At 43.7% G+C, this 23,418-nt stretch overlaps 1 protein-coding gene and 1 pseudogene across 5 annotated transcripts; both read right to left on the reverse strand.

Moving 5' to 3' along the window:
* Window positions 1-23,268, reverse strand: ZBTB2 (zinc finger and BTB domain containing 2). Of its 5 annotated transcripts, XM_016149147.2 has the most exons (4): window positions 23,139-23,208; window positions 19,636-19,693; window positions 8,519-8,705; window positions 1-3,102 (listed from the first exon to the last, which is right to left on the reverse strand). In XM_016149147.2, exons 3-4 carry the CDS (start codon window positions 8,689-8,691, stop codon window positions 1,731-1,733), a joined length of 1,545 nt encoding a protein of 514 aa, XP_016004633.1. In that variant the 5' UTR covers window positions 8,692-8,705; window positions 19,636-19,693; window positions 23,139-23,208; the 3' UTR covers window positions 1-1,730. The 5 variants fall into 5 exon arrangements, with proteins under 5 accessions (XP_016004633.1, XP_016004630.1, XP_016004632.1 ...); XM_016149144.2 differs by lacking the exon at window positions 19,636-19,693 and having other exon boundaries at window positions 23,139-23,254; XM_016149146.2 differs by lacking the exons at window positions 19,636-19,693; window positions 23,139-23,208 and adding an exon at window positions 22,602-22,704.
* On the reverse strand, window positions 13,045-13,163 carry LOC118605222 (annotated as a pseudogene).
* Window positions 23,269-23,418: the final 150 nt, after the last annotated feature.

Genomic DNA, 23,418 nt, shown 5'->3' on the forward strand with positions numbered 1-23,418 from the left:
TCATCTTTAGGCAAACACTCGTTGGCCTCTTTTTCTTTATTTTAAAAGAAAGTCGGGTAAGATGATCTCAGACCCATTCTTGGTCAAATTTTGACTGTTCATAGCCTCTTCACATATAGTTTACTCATTGGAATCTCACAGTCTTATGATCCAATGCAGTTATCCGTGTCTTCATTTTACAAATGTGGAAAATGCTATTAAGTCAGGGGAATGACCCAAAGTCATGCAGACAGAAGGAGGAGGAGATACAGCAAGAAAATGACTCCTCGTGCAATGCTCTCAATTTTCCCGCTGCATCTTTTTGGGTAGACAGATACACAGATAAAATCATGTACCCATTTAATTAAACATTTATTCAATGAAAGTATGTATAAAAACTTACAAATCTGAGAACTCAACTATACATGAAATAGGGCAGCGGGATAGTCAGTTTTAACATATACGTACGTACAGCACAGCTATTAACTGCTCTTCCCTCTCCCCTTCGGTCCTTATTTCTGGCTTGCTTTGTCCTGTGAGACCATTCTGTTACTGGCCTGCAGGAAGACTAATGGATAAATTGTACTGCTTTCAGGCCAATAGAGGTAATTTCAGGTGTTAAAAAAAAACAAACAAACAAACTGGAGACTGAATATCAAAGTCAAGTTTTTTTCCCCAAACAGCAATTGGGTTTTTTGTCCTGATTTCTCTTTGCCATTTTTGATGCTTCCATGAAGGTTGCCAGTAAACCATCAGCATTCATTTTTAAAGTCATTAAAGTTACCATGTGTTCTGCTCACAACTTCCCCTATAAGATGCATATTCCTGTTTCCTGCAGTAAACACACTAATTTAAAAGCAGCAGGTTGGTGCTAAAACAAATTTACCACTGGCAGCTGCTGGAACGGCATGTCGACTCTATTTGGAAAGACCATCCATAGAATGGTACTTTCAAATCTGATTTTTAAAACCAACAATTTTGTCAAGAACAAAAATACAGTATTTTGTAGTTGTTTCAACTTGGAAAGAAGCTAGCAATTAGATAAGGCATGTGCATTAATTCACCTGTTTGTAGCAAGTACCCATACATTTTCTCTTACAAACACACAAACTCACAGCTTGTCATGTTTCACCCAAAAATTAAGATTGCCATCACATTATTATTTTTTCTCTTTTATGTTTGGTTCAAGTAGATTTCTTAACTAATGATTTTTCTTGACTGGACATAATCTCAAAGGATGCATTCTGAAATAAGACACCTGGAGGATAAACACCGAGAATGTTCTCCTGGGTTCAAAGTTCCCCCACACTTAGATTTTGCATAGTACAGAGCCCAGCTGTGTCTCTAAGAAGCATGCTGTTGTTTTCTGACATTGTTTTTCTGAGAAGGAAGACATTACCAGGGAAAGTCATAATTTTAGCTTACCGAATTGCATTCTAGTTGTTTTGTTGTATACCCTTCATTAGTTCCAAGTATGCTTTTAAATAACCTAAAACTCAAAAATCTATTTGAGTTTTTAAGTACTACTGACCGTTATCTTTCCAATGTCCCCTGAATTTTAAGTAAATGTGTCCCAGGTTTATAATGCACAAAGCCTTGACCGAGGAGGGGCTGGGGACGGCAGGAAGGGAGAGAGGAGAAAGGGACCAGGAGTCTGTTTGTGTCATGCCTCGGAGAACTACAGTTCTGAATTGGGAGAAGGGAAGGAAGATAGTCTGTAAAAATGACAGTTTTAAAAAGATAAGTAACATTCAGTCTAACAACACTGTTTCCTGTTCCTTTTTGATGGACGCTAACACGGGGTGGTCAGGTTCCGTCACTTCAGAGTCCCCACTGCCCAGGAGAATGGACCGCCCTTCGTCTAGGGCAAAGACGTCCGAGTTCTGGTTTTGGCATGAGTGTTTAACCACCTCGCTGGGGGTCGAGAACGTTTTGTCACACAAGTTGCATTTGTAGGGTTTGTTGGTCTGTACCAACATGTTGTCCATCTGACTACCTTCCTCGAATGTGCAGAGTTCCAGGGTCTGTTTGTCCACCATGGTGTACGTGTCGATGCTCTGGTTGAGGCACACGTGCCGGGCGGCCTGGTTGGCCCTGCAAAAGCTCTTGTCACACGTGCTGCATTTGAAAGGCTTCCCGGTGTGGATGTACATGTGCTCCCGCCAGTGGCTCTTCTGGATGAATTTGCGTCCACAGATCGTGCACTCGTACTTCCGCCTCTTCACCTCCCTCTCTTGGTCCGCCTGCTCCAAGTTGTCGATGTCCGCGATGTCCGAGGGCGGAGGCGTCTCCGAGTGCTGCTGTCCGTCGATGATCGGGGAGTCCGAGATGTGCTGCAGCTCACTGTCACTTATCATCCCGGCCTCAGGCACTTCCATGGCGTCCTTTGCTAGGTCGGCTGCGCTGCTGCAGAGGGACAGGGGAACGCGGCCTTCCCCGGGCTGGCTCGCTGTGAACGGGACGCCCGTGTGGATCTGCAGGTGTTCCCGCAGGCTGCTCCGCAGGGTGAAGCGCCGGCCGCACAGGTGGCAGGCGTAGTACTTTGGGAAGCTGCCGTTCCTCTTCATGATGCTGGGCTTGACGTGGGCTATGCCCAGGGAGGCGGGCTGCTCATCGGAGGAAGAGGCTTCCAGATTGGTCTCCTCCCCCGGAGGAGGGGGAGGAACAGGCGTGGAAACGAGTTCTGGTGACAGGGAGGTCTGCAGTGGGTCCGAGGGAGTCATGTGTGTCCGATTGACCTGCGTCAGGTTTGAAGTCAGCTGAGAGAGCTGCGCGGCTTCAGGCACCTGCTCCTGGCTCATCCTGGAGGTCTGGGGCCGTGGGTCTCGCCCAAGTTTTTCAGGTGCTGAAGCAATCTTGGTGGCTTGTCTCAACTGATGATCTGCAATCTGAATGCCATACAAGGACGAAGCCAGTGGGAAAACTTGGTCAGGATGAGAAAAAGCTCCTTGGCTGGCCAGGCTGGCTTCCTGGATCAGAGGGTAAGCGTGTAGAAACTTGATCCCCTGTTCTAATCGAACAGGATCAATCAGCTGAGGCGCCATCTTTCCGGTGTACATCAGATGTAAGAGATAGCTGAAAATATCAGGCTGTATGTCAGTTGGTTTCAAACGGACACATTCACTGAAAGAAACAAGTAAAAAGTCTGTAAGTAAATGTCAATCCACGTCTCAAATGATAACATCGAGCCTGAAAAAAAAAAAAGACAGGTACTTTTAAAGGCGAGTGAAACAAGAACATTTCCCATTTCTTACTGTGAGTTTCGTTAAATGGAGTGGAACACTCAAGATGATAACTGGCACCTATGCAATTTAACTTTACCTAATATTAAGAACAGAGGGGAATATGATAAATAGATTTTAAAGGACTGAGAAAGGAAAAGTTCATGTTCAACAAATGCGCTCTTAACTCATAGACTCGTATGGCAGTTTTTTAGTAATTTATGTAAAATTATATATCAAATTTGTGTTTTGTGGAAAGGATCCGTTGCTTTCCGAGTGGCCTGTGACCCAGCAATGGTTAAGAACCACTGGCCTGACAGAACTTTTGGCTAAAACTCTAGGATTCTGTATTGATTCAATGCCATCCAGAGCATGACGGGAGATCTTTTCCGGCAAGTCAAACAATCTACCAGATTAGAAAGTTTCTTTGTTCGTAAAATGATGTGGGGAGCCCGACTAGGATGAGCAAGAGCCTAAGGACAAGACAACAAAAGTGAGAGAAAAAAAAAGCCTGATTCTGCGGGTTCTCTGAGATTCACTGGTCTCTGTCCAGCATGAAGGCTGAAGCACGACAAGAGATGGGAACAAGGCAGGCGAGCCACATGCCACATTCTAGCTCTAGTGGGGTCAGATCACCTTCCCGGTATTGCTAAACTGCATTAAAAAGAGGTTCCGGGACAACTCAGTACCTTGTCAAATGTCATTTTCACCATCATGACTGCAGCTGGGCTTTCTAAGCATGACACCTCATTTAATTGCCATTAATTCAGATAAGGAATTGAGGCTCAGAGGGATTCATACCTTGCTCAATATAAGAGTTAGTAAGTGGTGGAATAAGGATTTAAATCCGTCTAATTCCAGAGCCACGACACCAAGAGCATTGAGTCCTGTGAAGTAGATGAGGCAGATCTGATTATTTCCATTTGACAGTCATGGAAACTGAGGTCCTAAAAACGTTAAGTGATTTATCAGATGCACCAAGAGCAATTGTGGTATTGTTCATTTTCTAACTATTTTTAGAAATCAGTGTTTTCATCATCCCAGAAAAGGCATCCTGATTCAAGCAGCAAGAGTCAAGAGGTCCCCAAGAGCTAGCTCTTCCTAGACCATTGATAAAGACAGAAGTTCTAGTGCATCATTAGAAATGAATGAGATAGATCTCTCCATATTATGAGGCATGTGTGCTATCATTTTTGGGTGAATATATTCTATAGACAATGCATTTTCGACTTCAAAGACATCTTATTTGAATGCCTTTAGAATTTATAATCATTACATCACTTCTTACTATTGTGACTCTCTGGCTTCTTTTGCTGTTTTAGCTCATTAACGGGTATTTTCCAAATGCTAAAATAGTAATAATATACTCGGTTCTTTTAAATGTACTGTTTTATTCTATTTAAAAAAAGGGGGAGGGAAGTGACTTTAATAGCAATTTGTGACAGAAAAGATTTGAATAATTACCGTACTGCTATCAATGTGTGTATATTTCAAGATGACTACATACAAATAATTATGTGAAAAATGTTTGACTACAAAGTATGGAAGCCAAAGAATAAAGCATAAAAACTAGCATCCTTTGATAGTACAGAGGGGAAGAGTTATGTGACTCAATTTTTTAAAGGCAGCATATGGCTCATTCATATCTTTATTTGGCCTCTTTTGGTAGCCTTTTAAATTATTTATATTCCTTTAAATAGGAATGCAGGTACAGGTCTTCACCAGGTGAGTGCCGACAACATTACCTGTATATACTAGAATATATTCAGATGCTCTAGAAAAGTTCAATATTCAGAATGAAGCTTCAGGGTTTACCTGTGGTGAAGAATACTTTAATAAAGTAAACAATCAACCCTAAATGAAGACAGAACCAGGGGGGATCTTTCCAGGGCCAGGCAGAGGCCTAGAGAGAGGGGAAAGCAAGAGCCCTTTAGAGATGCAAATCACCCCAGGAGAAGATAAGGCGTCTTTTGTTCTGCTGGGATGGAATGTCCCTCCACACAGAAGGAGAGGACAGAGTTAGTGAGCCCTTCTGCCCCCAGAAAAGAAAAGGGAAGGGCAGAAATCCCCAATTGAGACTGTTTTTCAGCATCTATGGGAGGTAACTACCCAGGAGAGCCCCTTTTCATAAAAACTTTGTTCTCAGTTTTATAATTTGCCCTCACTTGTTATTGTACAGGTTGTCCTCTGTCTACTGCCTGTGAAAGGGGTGACTGGACAGGACCCTATGTGCAGTGTCTGAAGACAAAGAGGAGATGGGGCTGGGGAGGCCGCATCCACACTCCAGCCAGGCCTGGAGGCAGAAGGTGCCTAGCCCCACCCCCCAGAGCTGGTGTGAAAACTCCAGGGAGGGGAAGGTGGCCCCTGGGGTTTACTAGCAGTGCCCAGGGCCCGGGGAGGTTTCCAGACACAAATTTATCTCTATTTGTTTTTCTTCATCTTCTTCTTTTTTTTTTTTCTCAAAGCAGAAGCTCATATATACACACAGACACTTAAAGTTGTTTTAAGGAGTTCCTATTTCACATTCCAGCCAGCTCCATCCTTGACTGCTTTCACTCCCAGGCAGCTAGACCTCCCTTCTTAATCACTCAGCTCGATACTACGGGCCACTTTGGTCATTTCCAAGTCCTCTGGGGAAAACGTAGCTCTCTCTGCAATATAATTATACCCAAGTGGTTTGATTTGCAGATGTCTGTTTGACATAACACTTTTGTGTAGGATAAACACAGTTTTAGCACAGCTACAAGTCCTTTGTAAAAACATACACGGTAATTTACAATTTCAAGTTTTTCTTCACTAGAATATTAAAGTAGACAATAGGCTTAAAATTTTTTTGAAAAGAAGGATTTTCAAATAATGGCAGACATTACTTGCAAGGCCTGTCTCAGTAGTTTCATCGTTGAGAGCTGCAAGTCTGCAGTCCTACTTGATTTAGATTTACCACTTAGAGCAGCGTCTGTAGGACAGAGCCATCTAGTGGTAGCTCCAGATGTAAGACGTTCTCTAAGCAAAAGGTGAAAACCTGTTAGCCTACCTCTTACGCAGGTAGGCAGTAGTTCAGAGTGCCTTTCTGGTTTAAAAGTATGTTTCTGGTTTTCTTCCAGTATTTGCCTTGTCCCAGTGAGGTGGGCAAGGCCACCTAGCGGCAGCCCAAATGACATGTGCCATCTCTGGGGCAATAACACACTATGGCTTAAACTTGGGACTCCTACCTACACAGGTACCACATTCCTGTGTTGGAAAGGCATTTACTTACTACTGCTGACATGATAAATTTCTTGCATCTCTTTAAAACTCATTACATTGTATTCTTTTAGCCCTCAAAATTAAAACCCTCCCTATTTCAGGAGAGTTTAATTAATTGTGTTAAAACTTTTAAGTAGCATTAACTCTGTAGTCTCAGACAATGAAGTAAATGAAATAGTCTGTCAATGAAGTAAAGGGAGCATCCTTAATGTCACAGGATAAAGCAAGCCCTGCTCGCCGTTAATCCTGTTATTCACTCACTCTGCTCCTCCAGACACTTATCGTGGGGCTATTATATACAAATACCTGAAACAACACTGCAGAGTTCAAAAGGATTTGTAAAACCCAGTCTCTGCCCTCAAGATCTTACCAATGAGGAGGGGAGGTAAGTACCCAAAGAACAACCACAAAGGGGAAATGTGTTGATCTTACAAAATGGCATAAATCAAGTGCTATGAAACGCGACAGAGGAAGAGATTGCTTTTGATCATTTTGGTTCACTTGATCAGCGGCAGGGTCATGGAAGAAGTGATGCATGAACTGGGACTCGGGGAGTGGGGAGAATACCAGTGAAGTGCGGTTCTAGCGCTGCGGGGTGTGGTCTCCCCACACAGTGGGAGGTGAGGCTGGAAGGCCAGGCTCCAAGCTGGTGGGGCCCCCAAAGGTAGAGTAAGGAATCTGCACACTCTACTGATACTCTGTGGGTACCCTCTAGGTCTCTAATCAGATAACACAATCTAGTGGGTTTCTGATCAAAGGCACACTCCGTCAAAGGCAAGCTTAGGAATATTACTCAGACAGTAATGTGAAATGATCAAATAGAATTGCTAAGGAGAAGGGAAGGGCTAACATGAAAGGCATTTTGGGACTGATAAGACAAGGCTTCAAAGAGTTTTTAAGTATGGGGTTCTTGAAGATAAACAAAATGGGGAAGTCAGGAGGGACTTCCTGTAAGAATTCAGGTTTTAGATATGCTAAATGAGGTAAAAAGAGGAACTACAATTCTAAACCTCTGGCAGGCAGCCTGGGGCCCTGGGAAATAGAGAAAGATCAAGGTCAAAGCTGTAAACCTGTCTGTCTCCAGCAGAGGCAAGACTTAGGGAAAGATGAGCACCCATCAGGGAGTGCACACAGACAGAGCTCCCCTAACCCAGAGGGCAGAAAATCAAGAGATGTTCAGAGCTATCAGATGCAGATGATGACCCTTAAGAAGGAAGTAAACAGGAGAAAACACTGCAGAGGATAAGGACAAGACCGCCGAGCAGAGCTTCTGACAAAGAGGTGACCTTTGAGAAATGATTTCAGTACAGCGATGGGGCAGAAACCACAGCGCCCACAGATAGGAAGAATGTGGGACGAGGCGAGTGCAAGCGTGGCCGTAGAACTTTCGTAGTCAAATAACGGGGAGGCAGCGCCGTAACTCAGGTAGACAGCAGTGTAAGGAAGCGCTGGCCCTTCAGAGACTTGGGGGGCAGGGGCTTGAAAGTGTAACAGAGAAAGTACAGAATGAAAACTAAGGGTTGGGATCTGGGGGGTACGGGGGTGGGAGAAAGATCCTTTTCTTAGACTCTGAGGGGCCCTTTTCTTCAAGATGGGAGTGATGGAAAGAAAGAACTGAGTAAAGATACCGAGATTGAGATGTTTTAAGAGCGAAAAGGAGAAAATTGAGGGGCTTGACGCGGTCAAGCTTTTCATTGGAGAAGAAGACAAGACTAAATATACCAGAAGTCCCGAGACTCGAGGGACTGGGGCTGGGTTAGGGACAGGAAGGGATCAGCGAGGTCATCGCGGGGGACCTGGATCTGCAGGACCTGACTGAAGGCGACACCAGCGAGGGTATCTGGAGGTGGAGGGGGGCCAGGGGCTCAGAGGCCCATGATTCTCAAGTGCGACTGAAAGGATGAGTGACCAAGATGAGTGAGAGGGCAAGTGAGGTCGTGAGGGAACTGGGAGCCCAGGGAGAGGGAGCGGGACCCACAGTCTTGCTGAGGGCAAAGGGCAGGGTCAGCGGGAAAGAGGCCCCGGAAGGGCAGCGTCCGCAGTCATTCGATTATTACAACCACGTTAGTTACCTGGTCTGATGGACAAACAACATCTTAAAGTAATTGGAGAATGAAGCAAGAACTGATTTGTGTGCCTTGAAGTACACATCGCCGATGGCAACCGTGCAGTCACACAGGAAACCAAACTCTCGCTGAGCGTTTAACTGTTGCAGGAGAATAAGTCCATGGTTGGCCAAATCCATTTTTTTTTTTTAATCTGCAAAGCAAACAATTTTTTTTTTAAGAAAGATGATTCACAAATAAGTATGTGTCCTTAAAGTTACCAATAGCAATGATCACAGGTAACATGCGAGGCACTGCTAAAAAACGTTTCCTAAATCCACTCACTCAGTCTTCACAGCAGCCCTCTGAGTAGTTCTGTCGCTACTCCCATTCCACGGAGGATGGCATTGCCAGGGAGTTCGGGGTTGCGTGACCTGCCCAAGTTTACCCAGATGGTAAATGGAGGAGCCAGGAAACGAACTCAGGTTGTCTGCCCTCCAAATGGCAAATATTCCCAGATCATTTAGTCTTTTAGTTAAGGATTCCGAATGTAAATTTTAATGATTAAATCTCCACAGAGATAAATAAATTAAAGAGCTGGGCTGGGGCCACAGCAGAACAGGGGGGAGATCATACTAAGTTTGGGGCAGTTTTCCAGTGCCTGCCGTGTGGCTAGGGCTGCCCCTGGCAGGAATATAATAATAGCTGCTCATCAGCCATTATTCCCTTGGATGCTTCTAGGAGTGAGGAAGCAGGCTGGGTGCTCTTCCTCCTTTCTTCTGGAGGAGGAAATGGGCTTTCAGAGGTATAAGTAACATCCATCGCCCAAGCCATGTAGCTAGAAGGCGGGAGAGTCAGGATTTAAATTTGAATGTTCTGACTCCAAATTCTAAGATCTCCATTCCTTACACTTCACCCTAGCAAACTGCTTGGCCTGAATCCATCTGCAGCAGGCGAGCTGCTTCTAGAGGAGCTCGGTCATCAGATCAGCAGATTGATCCTTTACCACAGTCCAAAGCATTTAAAAAGCCCACCAGACATTATCTACGAAACAGTATACTTAATGGTTAGGACGATTAGGTTAACATTATCTACTAAACAGTATACTTAATGGTTAGGACAATTCTTTCCCCCTAAGATTGGGACCAAGTCAGGGCTGTCCATCTGCTCTCACTATTCAACATAGTACTGGAGGTTCTGGCCAGTGCAACAAAGCAAGAAAGGAACTAAAAGGCATACAGATAGGAAAAGAAAAAATAAAACTGTCCCTGTTTGCAGATGAAATGGCTGTTACTTAGAAAATCCCAAGGAATGTACAAAAAACTAATTAGTGAATTTGGCAATGCCATGGAATATAAGATAAACATATAAAAATCAATTGTAATTCTGTATACTAACTTTGAACTTGTGGAGCCTGAAATGAAAAATATACCATTTACAATCACTCAAAAAGAAAATATATACATGTATATCTAATATAACATGTACAGGACTTGTTGAAAACTATAAAATGCTTATGAAAAGAAATAAGATCTAAATAAACAGATATAACCTCATTTACACAGGAAGACTCAACAGAGTAAAAATATCAATTTTTTCCAAATTGATATACAGGTTTGATATAATTCATATCAAAGTCCAAGCAAGATTTTTTTTGTATAGACAAGAATATTCTCAAATGTATATGTAAAGGTAAAGAAACTAGAATAGCTAAATCAATTTTTAAAAAGAATAATAAAGGGGGAGGAACAAGTGTATGTGATTTCAAGATGTATTATATAAGCTACGGTATTCAAGACTGTGAGGTATTGGTGGAGAGATAAATACATAAATGAATGGAACCGAACAGATTGCTCAGAAGTAGATGCACATAAATATGCACAACTGATTATAGACAAAGACACAAAAGCAGTTCAATGGAGGAAGGATAATCTTTTCAACAAATGGGCTGGGTCAACTGGACTTCTATAAGCAAAAAATTAAAAAAAAGAAAGAAAGAAAGGAACCTTGACCTAAGTCTCATACTTTATATAAAAAATTAACTCAAAATGGATTACAGACTGAAATGTAAGACATCAGAGTATAGCTTTAGGAAAAAAAATGGAAGAAAATCTTAGCAATCTAGGGTTAGAGATGCAGTTTTTATACTTAACATCGAAAGTATAAATCATAAAAGGAGAAATCGATAAATTCAACTTTATTAAAATTAAAAACTTTTAAAGACCCTGTTAAGAGGATGAAAAGACAAAGCTAAAGACTAGGAGACAAAATTTGAAAACCTCTGCAAACTAGTCTTTTGATAAAGAACTAGTAACTAGACTATAAAGAGAATTCTCAAAACTCAACAGTAAGAAAACAACTGAATTAGAAAATGGGCAAGAGACTTGAAGAGACCTAGCACCAAAGAGGTACAGATGGCAAATAAGACCATGAAAAGACGTTCAACATTCATAGTAATTTGGAAAGTAAATTAAAACCCCAAAGAAATTTAACCACATACCATACCTGGCCAAAATAAAAAATAATGACAACACCAAATGCTGACAAGGATGCTGAGCAACTGGACTGCTTGTATATTGCTGGTGGGAATGTAAAATGGTGTAACCACTCTGGGAAGCAGTGAGCAGTTCCTTTGAAAAAATGAAATACGCACCTACTATACTACCTGGCGATTACACTCATGAACATTTATCCCAGAGAAATGAAAACTTATATTCACGCAAAAACCTGTACATGGATATCCACAGCAGCTTTATTCCTAACAGTTAAAAACGAGAAACGACTCAGGTGTCAATGGATGAATCAAGTGTGGTATGCCCACGCAACAAACACTGCTCAGCCATAAGAAGAAATGAACTACAGACACAGGCAACAATGAGGGTGAATTATGCTGAGTGAAAAGTCCCCAAAGGTTACATACTGTAGGATTCCATTTATATAACATTCATGAAAATTACAGAAATGGAGAACAGATTATTAGCAGAGGGGTGAGGGGAGGAGGGGGGAAATGGAGTCACCATTGGAGGTTGGGGGTGGGGGTGGGTGGGGGAAGCTTCTACAGCTCAGTTGTATCAATGTCAAAATCCTGGTTGTGATATTGTGCTACAGTTTGGCAAGATGCTGCCATTAGAGAAGCTGGGTGAAGGGTACAGGGAATGTTTCTATCCTTTCTTGCAACTGCATGTGGATCTACAGTTATCTCAAAAAAAAAAAGTTTCATTAAAAAAAAGCCTGCCACATCAATTAATTAGCTAGATTAAAAACAATAGAAAATTATGATACTTAGCTTCAGAATTAGGGAAGCTACTGGAGAGAATGCATTACTAATTAACTTTATAACAAAAGCAGACTCACAGCAGTTCTTACTCAGCTGGTGCTGAAATCCCCACTCTCCTTCCTGTTCTAGGGATGATCTGACAGATTTAGAAATTAACAAGTGTGCCTTAAAATAAATGAATCGAATGGAATAATACTTTAACAGACTGATCAGGTCACAAAGCAAGAATCCACACTGTCAAGTTTTGTATTTTCTACCAAGCACTTATATCCGCGTTTGCAGTAATCTGAGTACAAAGACCTAGTCTCATTTGAGTGTAAACAGTGATGGTATGGGTCAGAACTTAGTTCCCTGGTGTTTTCTGTGTATGTCATAGGTGAAAACACTCAGATTAGGAAGGGGAGACAGAGAAAAGGCTTGGGGCTCGCGATGAAAGCCAGAGATCGCCAGGTTGCAAGGTAACCAGGATTAAAGAAACTTCACTCTAACCAGATCTCCACCAGGATATAACTTTAGAAGCTTGTCTTTCAAGGCTGTTCTTTGAAATGTGCCAGAATACTTCTTTTCCCATCTTACCTGCCTTTCTCGACAAAAATGTATAATATCCTCTAAGAGCAAACTCTGAGGACCTTCTTTGTCATGTACTAGGATTCTGATCATATTACCTACACATTTAGGCAGCTCTAGATGTCACTTTGATTAGACAGTAGCTTCAAGTACACTACTGTTTAGGACATTACTATTTATCCTTTGATGCTATTGACGAGTGGCTATTATTTTTGCAGTGTTTTCTGATGACCATTCATTTCCATATGTTACTCATTTCATTTCACATTAATTTATTTGAGGTATTTGAACTGTTGCTATCCACATTTTATTGACGAGGAAACAGGCTTAGAGAGGTTAGGTAGCTTGCTCAAGATTACAGAGTCCTTAAGTGCAAGAAATGGGGGTCCATCTGATGTGTCAGAGCATACAACTGCTAGGTGTGTTTGTTTAAAATTAACAAGATATTTTTATTGCTGCTTTGAAGTATACACACTTGTTATGAGAGAGTCAGATATTATGGACACTCGAAATGTGAGAGCTGTTCATCCGCCTGTACCGTTTCCCCACACTCTGGTCAATGCTGGGTGGTATCACTTTGAAAAGAGTCTCTGCCAATCCCACTCTTCTTTCTATGAGTTTAATGATGAGATGGAGTATATTTCATGCTTAGTGATCATTTATATTTTCTTATCTCTTCATGAGCTTTGCCCATTTTTATTTTTTTTTATGCCTACAGCACCTGCTATTCCTGGGTGGTCTCCCATCCAAGTACTAACCAGGCTGGACCCTGCTTAGCTTCCAGGATTAGACGAGATTGGGCATGTTCAGGGTGGCATGGCCATAGACTTGCCCATTTTTTAAAAATCAGGTTTGCCTTTTTCTTATGGATCTGAAAAACCTTTGTATGTAAGGAAAATGGTTCCTTTGTCACAGCTGTTACTAATATTTTTCTCATTCTCTTGTTTTACAGAGGTTTTACACATATATAATTTTGTTTTAATATCAAATTTATTAGTATTTTATAGGCTTTTGAGGTTTTGCATTAACAGATATATATCATCTCCCTCAATACAGCAAAATGTATGGCTCCTTCTCATCCCATAAACAGCTAACATAAGTATTTTATTCAGATTATGAGAATGAAGGCTTGATAAAACTGAAATGTTTCTTTTTTAAGGGGATCTACTAGCTCTTTTAGTGTCTCAATTTTGGAACATTTAGAATAGGAAACTGACCATGCCTTTCAAATATAGAGGGACGAACACATGTGCAGGAGCCTCGGAGAAGTGAAAAACCAATTAAAAGGAGGAAAAAACAAAGAGAACAAGTCGTATGTTCAAAATTCACTTGAGGAAGAAACCCCCACACAGATCAATTTTTAAAAATCTCATTTTAGAGACTAAAAAGTCTTTTTCAGGAAGGAAAGGAGAACAACCCCCCTAGATTCTTACATTTGTGAATGAGCCTGCGATAACGGGGTGGGAGGAGGGGGGCGGGGTGAGGACCGGCTTGGATTCTATCGCGAGCGCTTCACGGGCAGCTTCCACCCCACCCCGCCCAGCTGACAGTACTGCCCCTTTCTAAATCTTCTTTCCTCACCGAGACCCCAGTTATAAATCATTTCCATGAGGCTTTACTTGCAGGGAATGCTGCGCAGGCTGAGGACACAACACCTTCACCGCTCGCCCTGCTCGAAGCTACCCTCACCGCCCCGCTCCCCCCCCCCCCCCCCCCCCCCCGCCACCCCCGTTTGTGGCACGGATGTTTGCTCCTCCCACCTCCATCAACTGCTCACCCAACCACATCACCGCCCCCCACCTCCCCGTCCTGCACTGATGGCTCACCAAGGTCCCCGAGGACCTCTGTTCCCCAGCCCCGTGGCCCAGCAGCTCACTCCGCCACTCTGCGGCATTTAATACCCTTCCTCCTGCACCATAAATACTCTGTCCCTGGCTTCCCGGCCACTACGTCCTGCTTTTGGCCTCACCTCTGGCTATTCTATTTTCATCTCCATCAATGACTCCTCTTTTGCTGATGCTTCTCTGCCCACTTGTCATGCTGCAGGCTCTCTTTGGTGATCTGATCTCCTCCACTTGGCTGTCCCCAGAAACCCTAAATTCAGTCCAGGTAAAACAACCCAAATCCTTCCCGTCCCCTCACCCCCATTTCCTCACAAGGGCTGTAAAAGCCATAGACACGACCGAGTTTTGTCTGCATGCGCAGCTGAGTGCATGGCGGCATCATCCACCTCTTGACCAAGGCAGGAACCTCAATTCCCCCGCCCCCCTCAGGCCTTCACTTCTCCCATCTATACCGTCCGTCAGTCACCCACGTCCCACCAACCTGAACTCCTTATCCCACCTCCTTGCTCATCTCCCGTTTCCAGCTCTTAGCCCCTCTCATCCCACCACCATGATTTTTCCAAAGGGCAAATCTGATGTTACCGCCCTACTTAAAATCCTCCCGCCTTTGGGATGAAACCCAAATTCCTCAGCAAATTCCCCATCCCACATGACCAACCCTTGCTGACTCTGTACTACATGCTCTAGTGCTAATCCAACCTAAATTTCCAAACTTTCGGATTTCACTGACCTACTAGGGAACCAACCAACCAACCAACCAACCAACCAAACTTGAAACCTGGGGTCAAACAGAATGTGGCTCCCTTTTTACTTTGCAAGAAAAGACATAAAATACTCACATACTTGGTAGGGATGGGGGGCTTTTAAATATAAATAGGTAAAGAGGACATAATGTCAGCTATCTTTCTAAAAGAAGGGCAGTTTGGCAATATATGGAAAAATAGTTGTTTTCTAATGCAAAGCCATTACAACATAAAATTTTACTTTATGACATTAAGTTGTACCAAATTGTTTTCTTGATACAAGATTGTCCGTTTGGTGATCTTTACAAAGTGATCATCAAGTGTCCCATTTGTTCTAAAGTCCAAGCAGTATTAAAAATCCAGGTTCATTCAAGCGTGTTGATGATAACAGAGACACGATGATGGTATTTCACTTATTTTGGAAATTCTGGATAAACTGAGATAAGCTGAAGAAGGGTAGTTTTCTTCACACAGAAGGCCCTGAATGCCCAGGCCATGCTTGGGCTCCTAGCAGTCTGCAATGCTCAGAGGCCTCACTCGCAGCACCGGACAGCTGGGCAACCTGATTTCTACACACAAGGTCAGGAGATGGGAGCAAGTTTGAATGATGCCTTAGATTCTCCATGCCCAACCTTGAACGTGCCACTTTTGGAGAAACCCACCACTGCCACCTGCCTCACTCTGGCCCCACCCAGCTCTAGTGTCCTCTGCAAAATGTCCCTGATCCTCAGACTGAGAGGTTCTTGACTCTGAAGCATCTCTGAACAAGCCGGTTTACACGTTTTTGTGTGGTGCTTCCAAAAGGCCAGCACTGAGTTTTATCTATCAGTTCTTACTTTGTCCATGAGCGTAGCATATTGTCTGGTGATCAATATTTGTTAAATCTATTAATACTATATGCTTGGAGAGGAGAGTGTTGAGTTCCAATCATGGCTTGGCCACTGAATAGCTGGGTAATTTGGGATAAAAGTTCAATTCCTATTGATCCTACATTAATCTAGAAAATTCTCATCAGTTTACTGGGCACTATATTTTGGAAGAATATTTTAATTTAAAAACATCACTATGTTTCTTCATGCTAATAATTAAGTTCTGAATAGTGCTTTATAATTTACGATAATTCTTCATCCTCAACGATACCAGAGTATATCATTTTCTTACTATTCATTATTGTAATAATAACCACAGCATTAATATATAAAAAAAGACCACTTATTATATACAAAGGATCCTCTTCCCAGAAGAAGAAATTTAGAGAAATGAAGTAACTTGCCCACATGTAGGGCTGACTCTTAAGAATCAGATCTGGGAAGTAGTCAAGTATTTGGAGAGAGCTTTTTAAGGTGCCATGTGCAGCAGATGCAATGATACTGCAGAATATACAGAGTTCCAGGGTGTAATCAAATAAGTACACAAATTCATAACTACCAACTCTAATAAGAGCTATCAAAGAAAAATATAAGGAAACAAAAGGTCATAAAACTGGCATCTAATATGAGGATTGTGAAGAAATGCCCATTAAGCAGATATTTGAAGAATAAGAATTAACTGGGCAAAGACGGAGTATTCCAGGCAGAGGGATCAGCATTTGCAAAGCCCTTAAGATAGGAGGGAGCAAGATGCAACTGAGGAACAGAAAGGAGGTCAAAGTGGCTGGGGGCAAAGAGCCAAAGAACAAGGCAAAATGAGGCTCGTGACTCGTGACTTGCTAAGGATTTTGGTCGGCATCTTAAAAGTGATGGGAAGCCACTGAAGGGGATTTTCTATGGGGCGATATGATCAGATATCTGCAATTGCAGGTCTAACCAAATGGGGGTGATGGTGATGGTAAAGATGCGGGCGAGGGGAGACCTGTTAGAAATGAGCAAGAAGGGAGAAGTGGGCGAGTGGGCAGTGGTGATGAAATTGGAGGAGGGAGGGCAGGATTTGAAAATAGAAGATAAAGAAACCAACAGGACTGGTTGTTGGATTAGGAGGATGGGGAAGAACAAAGTATCCAAGATGACTCCTGGATTTCTAACTTGGGTAATTGGACAGACCTGGGCTTTCCACCAGGAGAGGGAACAGAGGCAAAGCTGCCGTTTTGTGAGGAAGATCACAAGGTCAGGTTCAGATATGTTGGGACTGAGATACTTTAGAGACACCCGGTGAGGGATGTAGAGTTCATGGCGGTTATAATGGTCTGGAGCTCCGGAAGTCTTGACTGTGATATATGTCTGAGAGTCTTCAGAAATGTCAAGTGTGTTTAACTCCAGAAGTCACATCCTTAAACTACTATGTGATAGTTTAGAGAGGTTAAAACTGTAAATAAACAGGAGTCAATTGAAAACTGGTCTTCTGGGTGTAAATTTCATGCTTTCTACTACACTAACTCCCTGCAGGTCATTCCTAAAAGTTCTTATTAATCCTAGTCACAGAGGTCCAACAATCAGACAGGAAATGGGAGACCTATATAAAGCCCCCAACCATTAACGATGTAAATGGAACTTTCAGAACAGTGAGCACAGAACTGAAGAAAAGTGGAGATGGAAAAAGGAGGCAATTCTTACAGGTGAGTTTTCATAGGATGTCTTCTTTATGTATGTATATGTGTACAAAGCAGTTTTTTTCTTAAGTAAATTCAGAGAGCGTAAGACACATCATGATGAAGTAAGTAAAAAACACTTTGCAAAGCCAACTATAAATGATCGTTTATATTGTTTAATGCTTCGCCCTTTATCTTCACCACTGTTCCCTATACTGCTAACAGAATACTATCCAGATATCAACTGCTTTCTGTTTCCATCACATAGCACATGTGGGCTGATCCTTAAGTAAGTTACTCAGCTTTTGGAAGTGTAGCCGAATGGGTCAAACATAGTCACGCTGGATTTTGCCAACTCAAGTTCCTTCTTCCCTTTCAGTATAAGAATAGGAGACCAAAACAGCTTTGGGGAATTGATAATTCACTTTTTAAAGATAATAGCTCTTTTAAGATACTAAATACCACTTAGACTACCCATTTCAAGGTACTTTAAAAGGTCCTCTGAAGTTCTCGGTTTTATTTAAGTGAAGCACAAACGAATATTGTAATGCACAGGACGTATCAGTAGCAGAAAAAGCACTACTCACAAGTAAGATTGATTCTTTCAAGTAGTTTAGACCACTTACCAGGATGAAGAAACTGCTTTTTCAATTAGTATCATTAATAATTAATACTTCAGGGCCCATAAAGTAAACTTGAACGAGGCTGGTCATCTCAATTTTAATATATTTTTAAACTGTATTTCAAAGCTAAGAAATGTATCTTATTTAGTCACGGTGACAGACTGTTATATTTTTCTTAACATTTCTTTAGTCAATCCTCTTCTACAGTAATTAGAAAAATGAAGGACATAAATTAAACAATAGCACTTATTTTGACTTGGGAAAGCACTATATTTGTAAAAGATTTGCCTTTTCAATTATGTTTTGTTTAAGTTAACATTAAAATTAGTTTTTAATTTCTGAGTAGAAGTTGAGGTCAGAAGGAGGAAGTTCAGGGTCAGTTTAGGTGTCAAGGAGAAGCAGGTTAGAGATTTATAGCTAATAAAGAGTTGATATTAATGTGATAATTCTTAAGGCATTATGCTACTATCAACTTTAAGGAAAGCCACATATGATCACACAGCACAATTTAAAACCTAATCTAGTTTGCTTCTAATAATCCACCAAAGTAGAGATTGTCTTTCTTTTTTACATGCTGTATGATTAGAAAAATCAATGTGAAGAAAATATAGTCACGTGTAGGAATAGCTCAGTGTATGGCAGAGAGGGGCACCAAATGTGTTACCATTCAAAGTCTTAACTGAGTAATTTATTTCAATATTTTAGTGTGCAGTTCTTAAACTGTTTGGTATCGGGACCCATTCATACTCTTTGAAATGACTAGGGACACCAGAGTGCCTTCACGTCTATGTAATGTAACTATTGATATTTACCAAATTAGAAATTAAAACTAAGAAATTTAAAAAAATAGTCCTTCAACTGAAAATAGCAATAAGACCACTGCATGGTAAAACAACAACAAAAAAATAGTGAAGTGGCATCTTTTTATTTTTTTTTTTTACAAATCTCTTTAATTGAAGACAAGTGGATTCTGCATTTATTCTGCTTCTCCATTGACTCTGTTGTGATAACCTGTTTTGATTGAGTATTGAAGAAAATCCACCTGCACCCAGCTATGTAGTTGGAAAAAAAGCATTTTAATAGCCTTTTCAGGTAATTTTGGATATTCTTCTATACTATACCAAAATTTGACAAGTGGTGGTTTATTAAAGGTTAGTTGTTTTATCTAAACGTGCATCAATGAATAATATTTTCCTATTTTATTATCGTAAAATTCGTTGCTTATTTTGTACTTTGAATGGATTGTTTACTCATGCATGATTTTTAATAGCATCCATTGGTCATTTGGAAAATATCAGCTCACTGAGTTGTGTGGCTTTTCCCAATGTGGACACATTTTGTCAACAGTGAAAAAGGCCAATAACATCTCAGTATCATTATGAAAATAGTTTTGACCTCATGGAACCCTGAAAGGGTCTCGGGGAGTCAGAAGAGACTGTAGACCACACTTAGACAACTGTTCAGAATGACTTTGGGGACTTGGAGAATGGAAGTGACTAGGCATGGCATAGGAGAACACACACACACTTTGAAATCATTCTCAAAATCATCTTATTTGATGCTTACCCTTGCCTGGTCCAGAACTCAGGAGTGTACACTATTTAAAGGAACTGCATGCTAGCTCCTGTAAAGTGAAAACAGTTGTTTCGTAGTACTTAAATAGATATATGAAAGTGCTTTATGAATTCCTATCTGCACACCAAGCTTTCTTGACGTGAGAAAGTCACATGATGCACACCACATTCATGTGAACTGAGGATTATGTGTTTGACCATAGAAACCAGCCTCTAACTTGGCCTTTGTATCATAAAAGAAAAACAATGGTCCTAAATGTCTTGGACTGCCCACTCCTGGTTAAGTGTTCCGTGGCTACTGATTCCATCTCTTAATAGCCTGTCAACATTGCTGTAAAACACTGGATCTTATTTACTGTCAATTTAAAGTAACATTTTAATTATCTAAATTTAATTTGCTAATAAAATTATAAATTACTTGAGCATATAAAAGGTTTGAAATATGTTTTCGATCTAATGTTTAAAATGTTCACATGATTTTTTTGGAAATAAACCTTTCGGGTTTTCAAGCTCATGCTTTGCAACTTAAAGACTGTAGGGCAGTAAAAAAGGGACAAATGCCTTTTTGCCAGGTCCATTTTTAAATTTATGGTAAAGTCTCCAGCCAACAGGCAGTTCTTCCTTTACTGGGACAGCCTGGTGAAACACTAACAGCCTAAAAATGTCAAAGTCACTTCAGGGAAAGGTGAGTGGGTCTAGGGATGAAGCACTAAGAGACAGGTAAAAGATGGCACACGTCTCCAGCTCCGAAGAAGCTGATCCCAAAACAATACCACATACCAGCTTTAGATGTCTATTTCACTCCCAAACCTCTATTTCAGTAATTCTGAAGCTGGAGAAAGCATATCACCTTATTAAGGGATATGCAGTGTTCACAAGATGCATATTCTTAGAGGGTTAGGGTGAACAAAATTTTAATTATTTTATAGACTTTTTACAGTACAAAAGTACAGAATTTGGAGGACAGTGCAAAGGTCATATTAATCCTTAAAATAAAAAAGAAACTGTCACAGTGGCAGCTTTTATTTTATGACCTAAAACATGCCTAGTGTTTATTCTCTGCTGTGGGAGTACCTCCATGGGAGAGTTTGTGAGCACTATCTATTTACACCTTCTTTCAAGAGAAGCTGGCAAGCAAGCAGTTGGACTGTAGGACAAAACTTCAGGGATGGTTAATCTGCCACCTTTTAATGGACTCCTCTACTGTTGACTCCTGGTGGCACTTCATATCACCAGTACATTACTTGTTGTCCTTTGAGATCTAATGATGGATTCAATAATAGTTCAATTCCTTGGCTACAAGATAAACTCATATAAACCACATATTTAAGTGAGAAACGCCCAGTTTAAAGAAATGTACTAGTCATAAGCCTTCTTAAAATTTATTCACAATTCAAATACACCCTAGATACACACCAAAGTTATTCAGAACGCAAAATAAAATTTAACAATTAATTTTGGTTTGTACTGTCAGAAAAATGAAAACTTAAGATGTTTTAATTCTGATTTTCTATTGAAATTGCAAGCCTCTCGGTAAAATGCTAGTGATATGTACGTACGTATACGCTGCTTCTGCTGCTTCAAGGTCAACATTGATAGGTTCTCCTAGAAAGGACAGGGCAGCCAGGTTAAGGAAACCCAGACACCCTAGAGTACTGTATGAGCCCGCATTTGGCTTTTTTTTACGTTTTATTTTACTAAGACAGCCTATGAGAATGAATAGAATTGAGGCTCATACACTGAGCCCATTCTATGATGAAGAGCAAAGGAACACTGCAGATGGATGGGGGTGGGGGGCGAAGCAAAGAGCCTGGGTTATTTCCCTGAGGCATAATTAGGAGTTCAGCAGTTGGAAATTCTTGCAGTAAATGGCGTAGCCATCATTAACTGTATTTTCACTCTGTCCAAGCACTTTCTTGCCTGCTCTGCTACCCTTGCTGGCCCTCAATTCACCATCAGCTAAAAGCGACAAAAACCTTGCTTCCTAAGCATCTCCTATACTACCACTTCTCTTTGCAGCCTTGTTGAAACAATGTTTTGGAGGTTTCGCTACACCAAGAAAACGGCTCTAGCTTGGGAAGCCGCCTCTGCGCCCCCGACCTCCCCTTCTCGGAGCCCTACGAGGTGTGAGGGCTGCGCCGGCCGGGATCGCAGCTTGGACGCCGGTCCCACGCCCCAAGCCAAAGCAGTCAGAAACCACAGCGCAGCTCTGCTAGCTCGGCCTTATCCGAGGCGCGCACCGCCCGACGAGCGGAAGCCCGCTCGGCGCGCCCACACCCGCCTCCGGGGCCGCAGCGGGCGACCCGAGCGGCGCCCAGAGCGGCATACATTTCCCTGGCCCGCGGGGGTGGGCCAACGGCCAGCCAGCCCCGCCTGCCCCGCCCCGCCCCGTCCCAGGAGGCGTGGCCGGCCAGAGCCGCCGGGGCCCGGAGGGACGGGCGCCGGGCACCCGGGCCCCGCCCCATCCCCCGGGGGCTGAGGAGAAGGAAGGGGAGGGGCGTCGCACTCAGACTGCGCCGTCCCGCGTGCGCGCGCGCGCGCTCGTCCCAAGTCCCGCGGAGTTTAACACAATGCCGACGCCTACGCCGTGCGCAACGCCCCGACCGGCGCAACAGCCCCGGCGTCGGGGGCGGGGAGGTGGCCACACAAGGAGAGGGGAAGAGCGCGCGCGAGAGCCGGAGACAGCGCGAGACTCAAAGAGGCCGGAAGCGCGCGTGCGCGCCCCCGCCTGCGAGCGGGGAGGCGGAGCCGCAGCAGTAGCGGCAGCAGCTGTAGGAGCCGCTGCAGCTGGGAGAAGCGCCAGAGAGGCCGGGCCTGCTCCGGTCGGACCGGATCCCTCCCCTCCCCCTCCCTCTTTGCTCCCCTCCCCCAAACCCACTTCCGCAGCTTGCGGCCTTGCCGCCGAAGCAGCAGCGGCGGCAGCAGCAGAAAGCGGCGGGCGTCGGAAGGATTACGCACCTGACGGGCCCACCTCCCAGGGCTCCAGCGCGGGACGCTCACCGGCCGCCGCCGCCGCTCGGGACGCACTTCGCGGTGGCGGCGGGAAGGGAGGGACCGGCGACGGGGAACGGAACGTGAATCGCCCCCCTCCCCTTTCACCCTCCCTCCTCCGATCCGCCGCCCGCCCTCTCGGCTTCCGTCCCCTCCCCCTCCCGCAAAGTCCCGGATGGAGCTGCCGCCGACTCGCCGCCGCCTGGCTCCGGGGGATGGTTTTGTCAGGCGGCCAGAGCCCCGGCGCCAGGCGCAGCCGCCGCCGCCCCCGTGGGGCGCCCCTGCCCTCGCTTCCCAGAACCGGGTCCCCGCGTGGTCTGGGCCCTCCGCCTGCCTTCACCCGGAGCCCCGGGATGGGGGTCATTCGTCTTCTTTGTTGCCACCGTCGCTGCCGGAACCGTTTGCGAGCTCCGGTGGCCCCCGCCCCCCTCCGCCTTCCCGGAGCCCGGGCCGGGGGCGGCACGTGGGCACCAACCCCGGGAGGCGGAGGCGGTGCGCGCTTACCTGTCGCCGGTGCAGCTGCGGCAGGGGGTGTGGAGGAGGCACCGCTGGGCAGCCTTGGCCGTGCTCTCCCCGCCGCCGCCCCTGCCTCTCTGCTGCTGCTGCTGCCGCCGCGGTCGGTGTCTCCGGCGCGGCGGCGGCGGCGGGGCTTTTCCTGTCCGGTTACGTTAAGGTCACATGACCGAGAGAGCGGAGCGACTAGTGCAAAGAGGCTGAGAGCGGCTCCCGCCGGGGGGGAGAGGCGGCGAGAGAGCAGTGGCGGCAAGAGCCCCCTCCGCCCCCC

The sequence above is a fragment of the Rousettus aegyptiacus genome, unplaced genomic scaffold (genome assembly GCF_014176215.1).
Source record: "Rousettus aegyptiacus isolate mRouAeg1 unplaced genomic scaffold, mRouAeg1.p scaffold_m13_p_1, whole genome shotgun sequence".
In the NCBI taxonomy this organism is placed as follows: domain Eukaryota; kingdom Metazoa; phylum Chordata; class Mammalia; order Chiroptera; family Pteropodidae; genus Rousettus; species Rousettus aegyptiacus.